The sequence below is a fragment of the Neolamprologus multifasciatus genome, chromosome 3 (assembly GCF_963576455.1).
Source record: "Neolamprologus multifasciatus chromosome 3, fNeoMul1.2, whole genome shotgun sequence".
Lineage (NCBI taxonomy): Eukaryota > Metazoa > Chordata > Actinopteri > Cichliformes > Cichlidae > Neolamprologus > Neolamprologus multifasciatus.
The window spans coordinates 6,186,368-6,206,291 of record NC_140441.1 but is presented as its reverse complement, the minus strand read 5'-3'; the positions used below and the strand labels follow the sequence as shown (position 1 = coordinate 6,206,291).

Genomic DNA, 19,924 nt, shown 5'->3' with positions numbered 1-19,924 from the left:
GCAGATTTATGAAACGTGTCCATAAAATCAAATAAAATAAAATCAAAATTTATTTCTATAGCACATATTAAAACAACAGTGTTGACCACAGTGCTTCACAGTCAGTAAAAGCATGAGACAGTTAAAACAAACAATAAAAGAGGACAACAAACAATAGGTAACAACACAACAAGCTAGACCAGCCAACTAGTCAGAATCAAAAGCCAAAGTAAAAGAATAAGTTTTAAGACGTGATTTAAAAGACTGGATAGACTCGGCTGTACGAATATGAACAGGGAGGTTATTCCAGAGTCTGGGTGCCACGGATGCAAAGGCCCGGTCACCTCTCGACTTCATTCGAGTCCTAGGTTGTGCTAGGAGCCTGTGATTGGACGATCTAAGTGCTCTGTTGGGATTGTATGAATGGAGTAGTTCAGAAAGATAGCTGGGCGCTAAATTATTCAGAATATTAAAAGGCTGAAAATGTGTTTCACACACACCTCATAGACATCTGTGAGCAAGTCTCAAAGTCTGTGAGTTTGTGGTTTGGAATCTGTTTATTGCTGCGCCACATTCAGGGTCATGTTGACTTTTCTGATGATAATCTGAGAGAAAGTGCTGAACTCGTCCTCTGAGCTGTTACAGGAACAGATGTTGGCAGATGTGTCAGTGACAGAGTTACAGTTAGAGAGGTCAGTGAGCAGGATTTCTATCAGGATTCATGTCAGAGTTATTATAATGATGTCTGTTGGTTCACACTCACGGCTGCTTTGGACTGATTCAAGGTCAAAGAGCATCAACATGTTTTCATGTTTCCATCATGATGAGGAGCAGAAACTCTGAGGATTCTCCTGAACTCCTGACTACAGTAAGTCATCCCACAGCTTCTGCTTTATATTCTCCATATTATTCAGTAAATTATAGATTATTACTGATAATCAGACACTTCTGTAGTTCATCTGTAGTTAAGTAGAAGTACAGAAGTGAAGTCAAAGAGAAAAGGACTCTGAAAAGTAGTCAGAGGTTAAAGTGGGTGTGGCAGGTGGAGGAACCCTAAGACTGAGTGTAGAGGTGCAGCGTAGGAAAATGAATCACTTGGAAAAAAGTCACAACAATAATCAGATGAAGCGTCCACACAGAAAAATCCAGAAAACCACTGGATCAGTCTGTGTTCCTATTTCTGCACTTTTTGCTTCCATAAAAGTTGAATGCTGCCTCCTCGGTACTAAAATACTTATTTTGAGGTGGTTTGTCTGATTGTTAAGTTTGTATATTTTTGTTGTTCTGTGGAGATCTTTGAAGAATGAAGACATTTAATGATTTAATCCTACTTTGTATTTACATTCATGTTACATCAGATTTATTTTTGATTATTAGTCCACCAAAGGTCATGCTAACGTGAACACCGCGGTCAAGTGAGCCGTCATTTGTGAGCCTGTGGTCGCAAATTTTGAAGCCATCCTGATAACCTTCTCCCACCAACGATGTGGAGATCCAACCCTTTTAGATCCAATTAAAATCAAGACACTCAAAAATATGCTCTGTAAAAGAGTAGAATTCTTGGAACAGAGTTTAATACACTGAATCATATGAACAGCAGGAAAAATACATACAGACATTTAGCAAGAGAATTACATAGCAGAAAGCAAGCAAAGCAAAACCCCGGGGTGTACAGCCTTAAGCACACACAGCAGAGCAACACAGAGCCGGACAGAGAGTAACAGCAGAGGGGAAAAAGTGCTGGGGTGTCCTCTGGTCCCCTAATATACAGGGACCAGTATTCCCGCCCCCTGCTGCTGGGTAACTTTCCCACGTGCCCAAACACGGCTGCAGGGGTCAGGTACAGGCCAGGGTACGGGCAGGGCTCTGGCTGAGGGCCCTGCCCAAAGGGACACCCAGTCCCATATTAACCTCCTAAGACCCGAACTCTTTCATGGCATGCATTTTTAATTTTTCTTTGCTATTTGGGTTTATTGGGATCTAAAGAAACAAACAAAAAAAAAGAATTACCAGATTTTTTTTTTTACCTAATTTTTGTTTTTTGAGAAAAATGAGATCCACATATGTTTCAAATTTTGATAGAACAGTGTATATAATGTCCTCGTAAGTGGATATCAGACCCTTGTAGAGAAAAATTAAGTATTTTGGTCTAGACGTCCCAAAATGTGATGTCCACATATGTATAGAAGGTAGAAGGTCCTAGGAGGTTAATCCTAATTATTAAATCTTCACAATATATAATCTTATAACTACATAGGTTTTTAAAACACTTCAGTGTAGTTCAAAGTGTGCGTGTGCGCGTGTGTGTGTGTGATTATATCGAATGATATTTTATTGTGATGTGTGTATGTTACCCTTTTCCCTGGGGTGGAGCAAGCAGACCACCCTGGCTTCGCAGCAGCAGGGAGGACCCGCTTCCCAGACCCCAACTACTCTGCTACAACACACGTAGTCTGACTCTTTTCTCATGATTTCACGTTTTGTGACTATTGAGTGAATTACTGAGATTGCTCTAATATAGTTTAGTACTTCATAGTTCAGCTCTTGTTCATAGTGTCCCACGGTAATGTTCTAGTATTGAATCTTGTTACTCTGAGTCTCTTGCTCTCCATAGTGTGGGTTAATTTTCAGTTTTTTAGTCCCCTGAGTTTCTAGCATCGTGTGTTAGTGTATGGGTTTGAGCAATTCCAGAGGATAGATTCATTAGCCTCTCACCTTTAGTTCATATTTAGTGATTTTGCTAAAATAAAATCTTGTTTTACAGGTACTGATAAAGAAACAAATATAGAGTTTCTCTTAATTCTGCTTCAGTTTGTTTTCTGTAATCTTGAACTTCACATGTTAAGTTTACAGATGGTGAGCTTAAGTTGCCAGAATGTAATGTTCCTACAAAATACAGGCTAAGTGTGTACCTGTGTTAGTGTTTTAACTGAGGAAGCTCAACAAAGCCAGTCCTTCTTTGTATTAATTGACTTGACAAAACCAACAAACCCAGGTGAGAGATAAAGGGTATCACAACAGTGGTTATCTGTTTTCTCTTATTTTGTTCTAATACAGGAGACATTAAAGTCACTTTAGCAAAATGTATTTTAATAGTTGAAGGTTATTGGCAATAACCTACAAATATGACTGATCGGTGTTCTAGTTTGAGCCCTGCTAGCTCAATCAACAAAATGCAGTGAATGAACAAAAGAGAACTCTAAATCAAATCAATACTTGGTGTGAACACACTTTGCCTTCAAAACAGCATCAAGTCTTCTAGGTGCACTTGCACACAGTTTTTGAAGGAACTCGGCTGGTAGATTGTTCTAAACATTTTGGAGAACTAAGCACAGATCTTCTGTGGATGTAGGCTTCCTCACATCCTTCTCTCTCTTCATGTGATCCCAGACAAACTTGATGATGTGCTCTGTGGGGGCTGTACAATCACTTCCAATACTTCTTGTTCTTCTTTACACTGAAGATAGTTCTTAACGACTGTTCTTACCTGCAGAAAAAAATGTTGGTGCAAGAAGAACAGAGAACAAAATATGAGCTCCAGATTATAATCTATATTGACTAATCAAAGTGAGCTTAAGGTTCTGTATAATTAGTGTTTATTAGTGGTGTCCTTTGGTGTATTGCAGTCCTTAGGATTAAGTTTTACTTCAGTGCAGTTCAGTGATTGATGGAGGGAATTTTATTGTAGTCACAGAGATCCTTAACAGGGAGGAGAAAAAGAGTTACACTGGATCACAACAATAAATTCTAAGAAAACAATATGTATTTAATTTTATCCAATCAAAACCATCTTTATTCATAAAGCACTACCCAGCACAGGACCAATAGAATAAAACAAAATGGTAAAAAACAAAAAACATCAAAATTAAAACAGCCCTATATTTAAAACAAGATAAAACAGCATAGAATCAAATAATAATAATAAACAAACAAACAGAAGAGGCCTGTCTTATCTCTAAAGGCAGATTGTGGTGCTGCTACAGCACAAGAACAATCTCCTCTATGTTTATGCTCAGTTCTGATTACATTAAGTCATCAGCTGGCATCTAAATACACATTTAGGGCGACCAAAAACCATCACCTCAGTCTTTTTGTCATTGAACAGGTTTATCCAGAGGAGAGATGCATCAGTACAAACGATTTCATCCTTTAAACCTGGACTCTGTGAACAGCTGACTGTTCGATGTGCTAAAGAATAGAAAACATTATTTCCCATCAGACCATGAGCAACATTCAGGCATGTAACACAGTAACACTTTTATTTTTTACATATTCAGCAGAGAGTTAGCTGTGTGCACTACTAAAAAAAGGCTGTTCCAATTCTCAGCATCGCTCCTCTCTTTCCCTGAGCCCTTAGCAATTCTCCCTCTCACGATGACGTTTTCCTCGAAGCCAAGGAAAGAGTTTAGGGAAAGGGGATAGGCGCTAATTTTGAGATAACACCCCACGTGGTTACGTTGTGCAGCTGAGTCACGTGACCACGCAGCAACAAATCACAGCAGAGCCGGAAAAGGAGGCGGAGCAAAGTGTCTGTGCAGTAGTGATGGGTCGTTCACGAACGAAATGGCTCTTAGAGCCGATTCTTTGACGTGAACGATGCGAGCCGGATCCTTATCGCGAGCCGTCACGTGGGGTTTTTTTTTTTTTTCTTTCTCTCAGCCTCTCTCTCGCACTTTTTTTCGCTTCACTCTGCACGCGAGCCTTGTGCTTTACGCTGGGCAGAGGGGGGAGGGGCGGTAGTTACACTCAGTAGCACAGGAACAGAGCCAGAGGGAGAGAAAGAGAGGCAGGGACAACAACGTCACATTAGAAAGGTATAGTAATCATCCACAACTATTTTCAGTTGCAGATGATAAAGGATTCAGAAAGTTTATTCATGCGGGCCCATATGACAGAGAATATGCATGTTCTTTTTGTTTTCATATTATAATTTATATTTAATTGTGTTGTGGTTTGCAGTGTTTTGTGTTGTTTCACTTTAAATTTGTAAAAGGAAAAAGCTGAAAATTTAAATAGTTAAAAGTTGAAATGTGAATAGTTGATTTTTGTATTATGTGATTTATTTATTACATTTTATGTGGAGTGAATAAATAAAACTATATTTACGGTGGCCCCTAGAGACAAAGCACATACAAACCCTGAAGCACGTACAAACTCCAAAACACGTAAAAACACGTACAAACTCCAAAACACGTAAAAACTCAGAAGCACATAAAAACTCAAAACACGTACAAAAGACAACAGAAGTGCTCCAGGATGCTGGGCGCAGTGTTGCGCTTTTGTTACCTAGTGGCTACACAAGCCAGCAAGTACCAACGACCAGATTTGGTGTGTGGTAATAACAGGTAAATGAACATTTTTTTTAATTATTTGAATATATATGAGTGCTTGTGTATAAATACACAAACAATACACACATGCTTTCAATTGTGTAATTTAAGTGATCTAGTAGCTCTGCTTTGGAAGTTCAGTTCATGCTAGAAATGTGTTTTGGAGTTTGTACGTGCTTTGTCTCTAGGGGCCACTGCATATATTTATATATAAACATATATAAATAAAACCACTTTTTTTTTACATTAGTAATTCCTTTTGTGCATAATTTTATATTATTGTTAATAATAAATTAATTAAAGCAACAAAACAACCTGAAGAGCCGGTTCGGAGCCGAACTCTTTTTAGTGAGCCGAGCCGAAAGAGCCGGATCTCTAAAAAGAGCCGGAAATCCCATCACTACTGTGCAGGAGAGGAGAGTCGAGCAGAGAGAGCTGCTTTTTCATGAAACGGGAGTAAAGTAGTGAACTTACAGGAACATATACCACTACCAACGTTTGGATCAATATCTGCATCGATCTGCACACCCTTGTCTCCTGGATCGTAGCTGAGATCAGCGTGAACCATGTGGGTCTCTGCTCCGTCTCTGTGTTTGGAAAGAGTTCCAGCTTTATCACGGAGTTTCTCTCGGTTTGTGGGCTCATCTAAAGGTAAGCACCGAGGTAAATTTAATGCGGGTTCAATTTGTGTTAAGTTTATCTCCGTTGAGAATAATAGATTGCTTGGTATACACTGGAGTTAGACAGACTGTAGAGTTTGTGATTGCTTGCAACATTATTAAATGGCGGTTTCTAGGGGGTAAGAATACACATAGAAAAATAGTCTTGGAATATGAACAAAAGGATGGGCTGCAGTGCAGGAGAACAGCCAACCTCCAGGACAGGAAGCCACAGGTACAAGCCTGGGGGAGGGAAATCAGCCTTTACAATAGGACTTCATAGGATGATCTCCAGATGCATCTGTATTTTATTGTCTTCCAGCAAAAATAAAGACTGATTTTTGAAGTAAAAGTCTCCGCCTGATCGCTGCCATCAAAAAGAATCCGTGAAGGCCGCGTTCTTCTTCTTTTTTTTTTAACACTATGTAGTCTTAATGTTTATTACGGATTATACACAAATGAATTAAGCAGCAGGTGCTATAGGCATCTACAAGCAACTGTTTATACAATTCTAACATGTGATTAACTATTAGTTACTCAGTGTCACCCTTTCTATGCAAAACTAAGCAACTGAAAATAATCAATACTGCCTTAAAAGTGCACATATGTAATTAATATAATTACGTCACCACATCTGATTAGAGTAACATTAAGCAGTTTTATATTACACAGAACAACCACAACAGAGCTCTACAATTAATAACATTTAATTGCAGCTATTCTGACAATGAGCTGAACATCACTAATCATTACCGGTGCCTTTTTTGAGTCTCTCTGCTTTCCTTTCAATTTCTTTACATTATTTAAAAGTCTTAATAAAGTGACATTTTTTCTGTATTGGCAATGTATATCTTTGTTTTTGGGCTATACAGTTTTTTTTTTTTTAAATCAAAGTCTTTTTATTGAAAAAGGTTTTTGTACAATCACAAACAACAAATTAAACATGCAAGCAGTACAGCATACTGCTAAAATAAAAACTGAAACCCCACCAATTCATCCCAATTCATCTGCAAGAATTAAAGGAAAGAGGGGAGGAAAAAATGGGGGGGGGGGGGGGGAGGGGATGTAAAGTTAGGCACTGTGACAAAACCAGCCAGATATGGATCCAGCGGCATTCAGCCCACCCAGGGAGCTTCAGGAGGCCGTTATTGACTCTGCTTCTAAATTAATCAACCAACCAGTGGTTAGACCATGAGGGAGAAGCGTCTCTTTACACTGTGGAAGCCAACCTACAACACCTTATTTCCGGGTTATCCCTGGCTATTGGACTCTCTGCATCCGCTCGTACAGAATTTCGTTCTCCACGAGCTTCACCAGTGTCTGTCTCCACTGGAGGGCCCGAGGAGCCCGTCCAGTCTAAAGTGTCATCAGCTGGAGGGCCCAAGTCACCCGTCCAGCCTCAAGCCAAGTCTGCTGGAGGGCCCGAAGAGCCCGTCTAGTCTAAAGTGTCATCAGCTGGAGGGCCCAAGTCACCCGTCCAGCCTCAAGCCAAGTCTGCTGGAGGGCCCGAAGAGCCCGTCCAGTCTCAAGCCACGTTAGCTGGGGGTTCAGGTGAACCCAGCCAGTGTCCTGCCTCGTCGGCTGGAGGGCGTGAGTAGCCTGTCCAGCCACAAGTTTCGTCTGCTGGGGGTTCGGGAGAGCCCAGCCAGCCTCAGGTCTCGTCAGCTGGGGGTTCGGGAGAACCTAGCCAGCCTCAAGTGTCGTCAGCTGGGGGGCCCGAGTCGCCCGTCCAGCCTCAAGTGTCGTCAGCTAGAGGGCCCGAGTTGCCCATCCAGCCTCAAGTGTCGTCAGCTGGTGGGCCCGAGGAGCCCATCTGGCCTCAAGTTTTGTCTGCTGGTGGGCCCGAGGAGCCCGTCCGGCCTCAAGCCAAGTCAGCTGGTGGGTCCAAGGAGCCCGTCTGGCCTCAAGTTTCGTCTGCTAGGGATTCGGGAGAGCCCAGCCAGCCTCAGGTCTCGTCAGCTGGGGGTTCGGGAGAACCTAGCCAGCCTCAAGGGTCGTCAGCTGGAGGGCCCGAGTCGCCCGTCCAGCCTCAAGTGTCGTCAGCTGGAGGGCCCGAGTCGCCCATCCAGCCTCAAGTGTCGTCAGCTGGTGGGCCCGAGGAGCCCATCTGGCCTCAAGTTTTGTCAGCTGGAGGGCCTGAGGAGCCCGTCCAGCCTCAAGCCAAGTCAGCTGGTGGGTCCGAGGAGCCCATCTGGCCTCAAGTTTTGTCAGCTGGAGGGCCCAAGGAGCCCGTCCGGCCTCAAGCCAAGCCTGCTGGTGGGTCCGAGGAGCCCGTCCAGCCTCAAGCCAAGTCAGCTGGTGGGCCACGCAGCCTTCGGGTCCCCAACTGCGGCCTCAACATCGTCTGTCATCTGCCAGGCCGCTTGTTGGGCATCTTCACCACTGTGGACGACCTCCGGAACGCCGCCACTGCCTTCCACGTGGCCGGCCTCCGAACTTGCATTCCCGCCACCGTCGCCGTCCGCATGGTCGGCCCCCAGAACTGCTTTCTCGTCGCCGTCCGCACGTTCGGCCCCCAGAACTGCTTCCTCGCCGCTGCCTTCCTCATGGCTGGCCCCCTGAAATGTCTCGCCCTGGCCTTCGGTGCTATCGGCCCCTAGGCCGACCACCTGAACTCTGTTTCGGACTCTGCTCCTCTGTGCGCGTTTTGGACATTTGGTTTGCCTTCCTGGGGGGCTCTTGTTTTGCTCTGTTCCGGGCCCTCCTTCCTGGGCCCCCCACTGCCCGCCCGGGTCTGGTGTGTTTTGGGGCTGTCGGGAGCCAGCCCTTGTGGGGGGGGGGGGGGGGGGGGGGGGGGGGGGGGTACTGTCATGGTCCTGGGTCGGTGACCCAGCGCTTTAAGTTGATTATTATCATTTTTCTAGTTTATTCTGATTTTGTATTTGTTCTTAGGGTTTGAGTTGTGTGTTTCTATCATCCCTACCTGTGTCTCCTCTGCGTTCTGTTCGTGTCCCCAGTTGGTTGTGTAAAACAGTCTGTGTGTTTCCTGTTTTACTTTGTAGGTTTGTGTCTCGTTATGTCCATTAGTTCCAGCTGTGTCCCCGCCTGTCTGCCATTTCCTAATTACCTGGTGTGTGTATTTATAGTGCGTGTCTGCCTGTGCTCCTCGTCGTGTCGTCTGTGTTCATTCCCTGTGTTTCTCTGTGTATCTGCTGTGTATTTAATGTTATTCCGTGTTTCTCCGCGTCTCTCTGCTCCTCGCTCCATGTCCTCCTTTTGTATTACCTTTTCCAGTTTAGGTTAATGTTCAGTTCTGCCCACACCTTGGTTTTGTGCACTGTAAATAAAACCCACTTGCACCTCCGCCATTGTCTGCTATTGGATCCTCCTTTCTCACCCTCCACACGACTGCCGCCCCAGCCGTGACAATATCGTTATCGCCTGAAATGAAAAAACATATTGTGATATGAAAAAATCTCATATCGCCCAGCTCTGCGTGCTCTGTTGTTTTTTCCCTTCCCGCTGGCTTCTGTATAACATGGTATGAGGCTCTGCCCTTGTCATTTGTTGAGCATGAAGAGTGAGCGCTTGTTTTCATGTAGATTATGTCCCGGATCAAAATGCAGTGCAATTGTCATCTTTTTTTTTTACATTGTTGTCATTTGGAAATGAGATCACATACAAGTATGAATTGAAATCGTGATTTTCTAACATTTAATTGTGCAGTCCTAAATAATGCTATCAAACAGATTTTTTTTTATCCATTATTTTTAAAGATTGGTTATATAAGGATACCACAGGCTGAATTGTAGATGGTGCTGCTTGGGTCCAAACTGTCATACAATATGAAAAATGAGAATATCATGGAATGCTGTCACAGTCTGGCAGAGGCAGACTGTATGGAGTGATGTAGAGGACCCAAAATGCAGACAAAATGGAATGTGGAACTTGGACATGAACTCTAGAAACATGGCATGGAAAACATGGCATGAACAACAGATGACCTGACAAAGAATGACCAGAAACACAGACTAAATACACACAAGGGTGATTGGGGGAAGTGGAAACACATTGGGAAACAGCTGACACTAGTCTGACATAACGAGAAAAAGGAAGCAAAGCTGACTACACTGACATAAAATAAAATACAATAAAACAGGAAACATGACATTACAAACTTGATAACATAAGACATGCAGCATGAAACACAGGGGGTGAGGGAAACTTAAATACAGGGGAAGAAAATACAAGAGGAATCTAATAACCAAATGAACTTCGCTGACCTAAAGAACTTAAACATAAACCATAAACATCAAAAATGAACTAGAACTCAAAACACTGGTTCAAAAGACCCAGGAACGTGACAAATGCATAAATAACTGAGCTGCTGAAGTAGGTATATAGTGCTGAATTAACTCAAAACAATTCAGATTAGCCTTGACCGTCTTAGCAATCTTCTTTACATGCTTGTCAAATTTAAGACCTAAATCAAAAATTATTCCTAAAAACTTAAAATCTTTGGCCTTCTTCGTTCCTTACCTGGATTTTAAACTCATCGTTTATCTGATCATCAGGAAGAAGAAACTAAGAATCTGTTAGTCTCACTCATTTAAACCCTCTGCTGCATTCTGTTCACCCTATCATTCAGTCATCTTTCCTAATATAATATTATTCCACTAGTTCATATATCGCTTCTCATCTTACTAAGTGAACCGAACAAGATGATAAAATCAGAAACACAGGCTTAAAATACCATCTGGTATTCATGAGCTTCATTGCGTGTGTGTGTATGTGTTAGTGGGAATAAAACATTCTTTGCTTATGTATGTCGTTTTAATTACTTTACCCCTTTTTCTGAAACAAATCTCTGTGTACCACACCTTCTTGTTTCAGAAACATCTAAAGAAGAAAGTCTCTATTGTAGTCAGGCACAGCTAAATTCTGCTTGTGAGTTAACCTAGCCAACCACACTGTGTGTTGTTAACGCCTTTAACATGTACCCCCTCGTGATGTGTGCCACTTCCTCTATGTCCTCTATTTGTACCACCATATGGAGCCACACACATCGAAATACAGAATTCTTAGATGCTTAGATGATGAATTGTAGAATAAATCCTCCATTTGTAAAATAATTTTAGAATTCCACATTAACAAATTGAGTTTTGAAATGTTTTTTAAAAACCTCATTACCATCCTAGGGAAGCTAGGATGGTAATGAGGTGCTTGGAAATGTTGTAGGTGGCTGATGACTTTCTTTTTGTAGTTGCTTTTGGGGTTTCACCTTGAAGCTTCATAGGTATTGTTGTCACTGAGGAGTTTAGTCATGTTTATTTGCTCTGCTTCTTTTTGTCAGGGATAAAATACATATATATATACTTTTTGTGTCCCAGCTGAGTAACAGGAGGAGAAGAGTCTGGTGGTGCAGCAGAGGAAAATTTTCAGCCATTTGGACTCAGCTCAGCCACTACAGAGGAAACAATGACTTCAACACAAAAGGTGAGAAAAACAGTTTCAGTTTTTTATTTGTCATATGCAACATTGCAATGAAATGTGTTTGACAAGCAGCAGTCACTCAGCAGCATGATACAGTAGAAGAAAATATAATAAAATATATTAAAATTATATTTTCTTCTACTAAATGGCCTCCTTGACTCCACGCTCAAACCAGCGTTCTTCCCTGTCCAGGATGTTACATCCTCATCCTTGAAAGAGTGTCCACTAGCCTGTAGGTGTAAATAGACTGCAGAGTTCTGGCCTGACGAGGTAGCTCTCCTGTGTTGTGCCATCCGCTTCTGTTCTGGTTTTTAAAAAACTTGTTAACAGCAGCTTTATCTTTTCCATCCTGGGTTCCTCCATATATACAGAATCTGCATTCACAACCAAAAACCACTGAAGTTAGAAGAAAATACAAAGATCATATTTTCTCTACACACACTGAAACAACAATATCATCAGTTGAACTTTTTCTGAAGTAAAAGAGTTTCTCTGCTGATCAATATTTCTTCAATAATGTCATTTTCATTACAACTCTCATTGTAGCACATCATTGTAATGTGATACTATCACCAGAAGGTGGTGGTAACACACCTACAATGTCTCCAAAAGTTGATTCTGTTCATCTGGACGTAGCGTTTTCTCGGAGAAACATTTCGTCACTCATCCAAGTGACTTCTTCAATCTCAGCTGCAGGTTTCCCCAAACTTATAAACAGTACATTTGCATAATGACTGAAACCAGCCCACTGAAGGAACAATGGGCTGTGAGGTCAGTTCCTTAATCATAATTATGCAAATTCTCATGACCATTGATCAACAACCACTGACCAAAACCCACTGATCAAAGACCACTGATCAATGGCCACGAGTACCATTCACAAAGAGTTGGGGAATGGCTGCAATCACAGCATTGTAAGATGGCGAAAGATGTACCCTTAGGTCCCCTCCTCGATTCAGAGATGGTCTTTCCCTTTTCATGGAAAGACTCCACGCTCAAACCAGTGTTCCTCCCTGTTCAGGATGTTACATCCTCATCCTTGAAAGAGTGTCCACTAGCCTGTAGGTGTAAATAGACTGCAGAGTCCTGGCCTGACGAGGTAGCTCTTCTGTGTTGTGCCATCCGCTTCGCCAGAGGTTGTTTGGTTTCCCCGATGTATAAATCCTGGCAATCCTGCTGGCACTTAACAGCGTACACTATGTTACTCTGTTTGTGTCGGGGGACCCGATCCTTGGGGTGGACCAATTTTTGGTGCAGCGTGTTTTGGGGTTTAAAAGCCACAGAGACCCGGTGTTTCGAAAAAATGCCTCTCAACTGGTCCGATACTCCTGACACATATGGGATCACTACAGGTTTTCGCTTGGGCAGCGGTTGTCCTTCTCTCCTGGATCGGCTGGAGCTTTTTTTAGGTGCTTTTCCAGCTTTGACAAAAGTCCAGCTAGGATAACCACATTTACTCAGGGCCTTTTTGATGTGCTGTTCTTCTGCCTCCCTGGCCACTGTGTCTGTGGGGATGGTGTTCGCTCTGTGTTGTAGCGTCCTGATGACACCCAGTTTGTGCTCCAGTGGATGATGAGAGTCAAATCTTAGACACTGATCCATATGTGTAGGTTTACGGTACACGTCAGCTTTTAGATGTCCCCCATTACTGATGGAAATCTCACAGTCTAAGAAGGCTAACCTGCCACTTTTCATATCCTCCCTGGTGAATTTGATGTGTCGGTCCACCGAGTTAATGTGATCCGATGCTGTGATTGCAGCCATTCCCCAACTCTCTGTGAATGGTACTCATGGCCATTGATCAGTGGTCTTTGATCAGTGGGTTTTGGTCAGTGGTTGTTGATCAATGGTCATGAGAATTTGCATAATTATGATTAAGGAACTGACCTCAAAGCCCATTGTTCCTTCAGTGGGCTGGTTTCAGTCATTATGCAAATGTACTGTTTATAAGATTGGGGAAACCTGCAGTCAGCTGAGACTGAAGAAGTCACTTGTATGAGTGACTAGAAAACGCTACGTCCAGATGAACAGAATCAAGTTTTGGAGATTTATTTTCCTGGATAATTGAGAATGCATCAAGACACCTACAATGTGTTTGTTGACATGTTTGATTCCACCAATGGAGGGAGTTTCAGTTTGTTCCACGATTGCATTTTACTCAGTGCCTCTGTTTGTATCTCTGTCACTGCAGGACCAACATGGAGCAAGAAGTCAGCGCTCTCAGGAGGCCGACAAACCTCACAGAAGAAAGGGAGAGAAAACCTACAGCTGTGATGAGTGTGGGAAGGAATTTACCCGGGCTGGAAACTTAAAAACTCACCAACTCATCCACAGTGGAGTTAAACCTTACAGCTGTGAGTTGTGTGGAAAGTCTTTTACCCGGGCTCAAAATCTGAAAACACACCAAGTCATCCACAGTGGAGTTAAACCTTACAGCTGTGAGTTGTGTGGAAAGTCTTTTACCCTGGCTCGAATCGTAAAAACTCACCAACTCATCCACAGTGGAGTTAAAGAGTACAGTTGTGACTTGTGTGGAAAGTCTTTTACCCGGGCTGGACACTTAAAAACTCACCAACTCATCCACAGTGGAGTTAAAGCGTACAGTTGTGACTTGTGTGGAAAGTCTTTTACCCGGGCTGGAGACTTAAAAACACACCAAGTCATCCACAGTGGAGTTAAACCTTACAGCTGTGAGTTGTGTGGAAAGTCTTTTACCTGGGCTGGAAACTTAAAAACTCACCAACTCATCCACAGTGGAGTTAAACCTTACAGCTGTGAGTTGTGTGGAAAGTCTTTTACCCAGGCTCAAAATCTGAAAACACACCAAGTCATCCACAGTGGAGTTAAACCTTACAGATGTGAGTTGTGTGGAAAGTCTTTTACCCAGGCTCAAAATCTGAAAACACACCAAGTCATCCACAGTGGAGTTAAAGCGTACAGCTGTGAGTTGTGTGGAAAGTCTTTTACCCGGGCTGGAGACTTAAAAACACACCAAGTCATCCACAGTGGAGTTAAAGCGTACAGTTGTGACTTGTGTGGAAAGTCTTTTACCCAGGCTGGACACTTAAAAACTCACCAACTCATCCACAGTGGAGTTAAAGCATACAGTTGTGACTTGTGTGGAAAGTCTTTTACCCGGGCTGGAGACTTAAAAACACACCAAGTCATCCACAGTGGAGTTAAAGCGTACAGTTGTGACTTGTGTGGAAAGTCTTTTACCCGGGCTGGAGACTTAAAAACACACCAAGTCATCCACAGTGGAGTTAAAGCTTACAGCTGTGACTTGTGTGGAAAGTCTTTTACCCTGGCTCAAAGCCTAAAAACTCACCAACTCATCCACAGTGGAGTTAAACCTTACAGCTGTGACTTGTGTGGTAAGCCTTTTGCTCAAAATAGCAACTTACAGAAGCATCTAGTTACCCACTCTGGAATTAAGGCGTACAGCTGCAACTTTTGTGGAAAAAGTTTCAGCGACAAACAGTACCGAAATAGTCACCTACGGATTCACACTGGAAATGATGTTTACTGCTGTGATCAGTGTGGGAAACTGTTTACAACAGATGCACAGTTACAACAACACATGTTTAGCCACACTGAGGAGAGACCTTTTAAATGTGACCTGTGTGAGAAGACTTTTAAATCTCCACATCAGCTGAATAAACACCAACAGATCCACACCAGAAAGTAACTCTACAAGTGCAGTTACTGTGAGGATGTATTTAGTTTTTTATCTTGTAATTTTAACCTGATTGTTTGGAACAAATATGATCAGTAAACTTATGGAGTTATACTGAATGAACTGTTTGGAAAAATGAAGACTCATTTTCACTCAGTAAGCTGAGTTTTGTAATCTAAACAGTAAAATGTAATTGGACGTTGGCAGAGATGCTCTTTATTTCAGGCAACGTTCAGGATAAAATGTTGAAGGAATTCCCTGACTTACAATGTCTTTGTTTAGAAGTGGAGCAAAGCACATGGATCCATTTCTCAACCCTGTTGTCACTGTGGTGGTGGCAAAGAGTTTCTCTGTGACCTTTGTAGAAAAACCTTCAATATTCAACGGGACCAAAAAACACATCGACGTAGACACACTGGAGACAAAATGAACTAATAATGTAAAGAATGTGGGAGAGGCTTCCACACACCAAGTACATTACAAATACATGAACTCTTCCACAGTGGGGTCAAAGAGCACATCTGTGTCTAGTGTGGGTCATCCTTCACCACTGCACATGAGCTTAATGAAAAAGCATAAGCAAATCCACACAGAAGAGACACCATACAAGTGCAGACACTGTGACAAAAGCTTCTCACAATCAGGTCATCGTAACAAACATGAACGTACACACATGAAAGTGAACTTCATCTGTGACCAGTGTGACAAGAGCTTCATGAATCTCAGTTCATACTCCGAACACAAATGATCCCACACTGTAAATAAACTGTTTCACTGTTACCAATGTGCAAAAACCTTCACTTCATTATCTGCTCTGTGCAAACATCAGCCTGATCATGCAGGACTGAAATCACTGGATCACAATGAATCTGAAGAGAGAGAAAGATCCTCTTCTGGTTTCAGGGTCAGACTTAAAAACCTTGAGATCAGGCTCCACAGAGTTCAGATGGAATCTCCTGTAAAGAGTGTCAGCTGATGTCACACTTGGATCTGATGAGGTAGCTCTGATTTCTGGACCTGCAGTGAATAATCCTGAATGCTACATTTAGGAAGCTGCATGTATAGATATGTATATCAAATTTATGTTTTTTCCTTTGAGGGATTTTAATTCTCTAAAATGTTATCCCTGTTACATTTTATTCTTTGTTCCCTTAGGAAACAGTAGTGTTTAGTAGTTGTATTCATTTTATGTGTTACATAAGTTAAATTTCAATTCTTCATTCATATTTAATCTTTTGCTGTGGTAAAATCTTCTCTTAAATCATTTTCTCCCAAAACTACAAATATTTTCACAGCAGTTGCTCTTAAATCCTCCAAAATGAACTAAATCTGTCCACCAGCTTTGAAACAACACCTGCTGTGACTTTATGTCCAGAAAAAAGAAACTCAAGCTAAACTGGTTTTGGGCTGTACTTCCATATAATGCCAGTTTTTACCAGAAGATGGAGCAGTGAGTCAGTGTAACATTTATTTAATTAGGCAAAGACCACATTTGTATTCACAGTGGCAGCAAAGAAATGTTGAAAGTTAAAAACAGCAGCACACATCAGGACCATTTTAAAGATCACAGGTGACTACTTTTACTTAATACAAATTCCTTCAAATTTTTGGCTCCTCCTTTCACTTCAGTGTATTTACTGTATCCTTGAAGTCCACATGTTGTTTTTTAATGAATTCATTTTGATCCACATGTTCTGCAGCTGTTTTCTTGTTGATTTGAAGTTTGTATTATGAAATCCTGATAATGTTAAAGCGTTACTTATATTTGATGAACTCTGTGTAAAGTTTGTCTTATTAAACAGTTTGGTGTGAAAAATGAAGAAATGGTCTCAGAACAAGTAGTTTGAGCCATGATTTCAGATTCAAACTAATTTAACTGTTTTCAGTGGTACATGTGGAGCTTTATTACAGGAGGAGACACACCGACACATATTTCCTTTCAATTTGGTTTTCTACTTGATTTCTATCTTTTTAGTTAATTAACTGATTTTAATTCTCCAGTTTTGCCACCTAATTCATTATTTCCAAAGATATGCACGTAGCACAGTAACAGTATCTTTAGCAGTAGCTCGGGACCTGACGGTAAATGTTTACTTTGTCTCTCTGAGATTTACTGATAGAAACCTTTGCAGAGAGAACCACACAGTATGAACAGTCTTCTCACGGGTACTGATAAAGAAAAAAATATAGAGTTTCTCTTAATTCTGCTTCAGTTTGTTTTCTGTAATCTTGAACTTCACATGTTAAGTTTACAGATGGTGAGCTTAAGTTGCCAGAATGTAATGTTCCTACAAAAATACAGGCTAAGTGTGTACCTGTGTTAGTGTTTTAACTGAGGAAGCTCAACAAAGCCATAGTGCTAGAGCTTTTTGTTGTTTTTCTTTTTTCTTTTATTTTTGGGGGGGGGGGGGGCGCTGTTATTTTGGGCTTTGTTCATCCCAGAGTAAAGTTTTTCAGTGTACACACAAATAAACAACCGTTCACTTCAAAGATTGGCTTCTGAGTATGGTATTTGGGACCAGGGCAGGGTCACTTCCTTTCTAACCCTTATGTTATGTTTCTGTACCCCTAGACTGGGGCGTAACAATAACCTACAAATATGACTGATTGGTTCTCTAATTTGAGCCCTGCAAGCTGAAAGTCACCATATTTTCATCAATCAACAAAATGCAGTGAATGAACAAAAGATAAATAAAATCAATACTTGGTGTGAACACCTTTTGCCTTCAAAACAGCATAAATTCTTCTAGGTGCACTTGCACACAGCTGAGTCTGTACAGGACGTCACTCTGACATGTCGAGCTCCAAACAACAACATCAGAGTTGTAGAGTGGAGCAGAGCTGACCTGGGGTCAGAATATGTGCTTTTGTACCGGGATGGTCACTTTGTTCCAGACAACCAGCATCCATCTTTTAAGAACCGGGTGGATCTGCAGGACAGACAGATGAAGGATGGAGACGTGTCTTTGATTCTGAAGAATGTGACGATTAATGATGCTGGAACATACGAGTGTCGAGTTGACGTGAGAGAAACACGCCTATGGGAGCTCATCAGCATCATCTTACTACTTGTTCCTCCAGGTGAGTGAGCAGAGTTGAGTGTGTGTGTGATCAGAGGTGAAGCTGCTTCCTGGTTGTTGATGTTTGTTTGTTGTATGGATGAGCTGGTGGATGTCAGAGGTAGACAGATGTTTCTCCAGGTGTTGTCTTTGTGGGTGCTCCAGCTGAGACACACCCTCACAGACACACAACCCCTCCCCTCACTAACAGCTGGATCACTGTCACAGGTGACACACTCACCTGTCTGTATTTCTGCAGGTTTCAACATTCACAATGTGACGACAACTTAATGACTGCGTTTGCTTTGTTTTAGACAAACACACAACCACACCTCCACCTACATTGAGCAGCTCACCTCCACCTACATCCACACCTCCACCTGGTTCCACCTCCATCACTCTTCCTACATCACTCTCTGCTCCTCCTCTCTCTGTGCTGTTGCCTGTTGGATCAGTCTATGTTGTGGTTCTTACTGGTGTTACTGGTTCTGCGGGTGAGATGATGTGTTCACAGGAAACTTGAAGGTTTGTACATATTTGTTTTTATTCATTGTGGTATTTTGTTTCCATTCTGTGGTCATAATTTAGATTCTTAAATCATAAAAGTGTTTACTTTAACTCATTTCAGCAGATGGAGAAGATGACATCACCAGTGTCATCACATACATTGTAGTAAAATTATCAAATTATGAACAACCTCCAGTCAAACACATCAGAGATAGAGATTTGTGTCTTTTCCTTTTCCCGTGTTTAAGACAGGAAGTAAGTAATTGGTTCAGTTTGTCTGTCAGCGGTCTTTAACATATCATGTTCATGTTGTGTGATGAAAGATACCAAGAACAAAATCATGTTAAGGTCAATCATTGTGGTATTTTGTTTCCATTCTGTCATCATAATTTTGTCCATTTAGATTCTTAAATCATGAAAGTGTTTACTTTAACTCATTTCAGCAGATGGAGAAGATGACATCACCAGTGTCATATAATGTTGTGAAATCATCAACAACCTCCAGTCCAACAAATCAGAGATGGAGGTTTGTATTTTTTTCCTTTTCCTGTGTTTAAGAGTAATCGGTTCACTTTGTCTGCAGTCTGACACTCAGGCTTTAACATATCATGTTCATGTTGAGTGTGATGGAAGATACCAAGAACAAAATCATGAGAAGGTCACACCAAATGTGAAAATCAGTCAAAACCATTATATTACCTGTTTTTTATGGATCATCCTAAACTTTTGCAACAACATTAAAGCCTTGGAGGACATCAGTGCCTGTGTTCTCAAAACATCTGACCTTCAGCTTCACTGTTAGCACCAAGAACAAAGCTGACCTTAAAAATAATTCAAGAAATAAGAAAACAAGAAATCGAGTTGAAGAGATTATATCTTCAAATCTAAAGTTTTTACTCCTTATGTCAGCAGTAAAAACAGCTCTGTCAGCTGAAGCTGTCTGGAAATCTCCCCCGTGTTGTAAAATGGGCCTTGGATTTAACGTTCTCCATCTCCGCTGCATGAGATCGCTTTCCTGCAGCACTGTTGACATTTTCAGGTTGTTGTTGTGGGTCCAGCTGCTGTAGCATTTGGTCAGGGTCACATCAAAGATGGTAGAGGGAGAGCAAAGATGGTAGAGGGGAGAGCAGGAGTCCAGGTCAGCCTCGGCTTTCCGGGCCGACAAAGCAGCCTGTAATCAAGCATAAAGAGAAAAAACAAAAACAAAACAAAAAAAGACGAACAGGAAAATGTTGTTGTTTTGGCTGTGTTATTCAGAGAGGGGCCAGGCCCTGTGTCAGC

General features: G+C 41.8%; 2 protein-coding genes, 1 long non-coding RNA gene and 1 pseudogene across 4 annotated transcripts in view; 3 read left to right on the top strand and 1 right to left on the bottom strand.

Moving 5' to 3' along the window:
* The window catches only part of LOC146521260 (polymeric immunoglobulin receptor-like), a 525,395-nt gene that overhangs the window by 102,681 nt on the left and 402,790 nt on the right, over positions 1-19,924 (bottom strand). The window lies entirely within an intron of this gene.
* Positions 1-19,924, top strand: part of LOC146521270 (uncharacterized) — a 244,406-nt gene that overhangs the window by 2,039 nt on the left and 222,443 nt on the right. The window lies entirely within an intron of this gene.
* LOC146521280 (uncharacterized) lies at positions 27-17,424 on the top strand (annotated as a pseudogene). Its single transcript, XR_014873318.1, has 3 exons — positions 27-5,960; positions 11,299-11,404; positions 13,593-17,424. The product of XR_014873318.1 is annotated as an uncharacterized LOC146521280 (transcript).
* On the top strand, positions 15,376-18,280 carry LOC146521279 (butyrophilin-like protein 8). Its single transcript, XM_085146948.1, has 2 exons — positions 15,376-15,483; positions 17,828-18,280. The coding sequence occupies exons 1-2, from the start codon at positions 15,376-15,378 to the stop codon at positions 18,164-18,166; spliced, it is 447 nt and encodes a 148-aa protein (XP_085003074.1). The 3' UTR covers positions 18,167-18,280.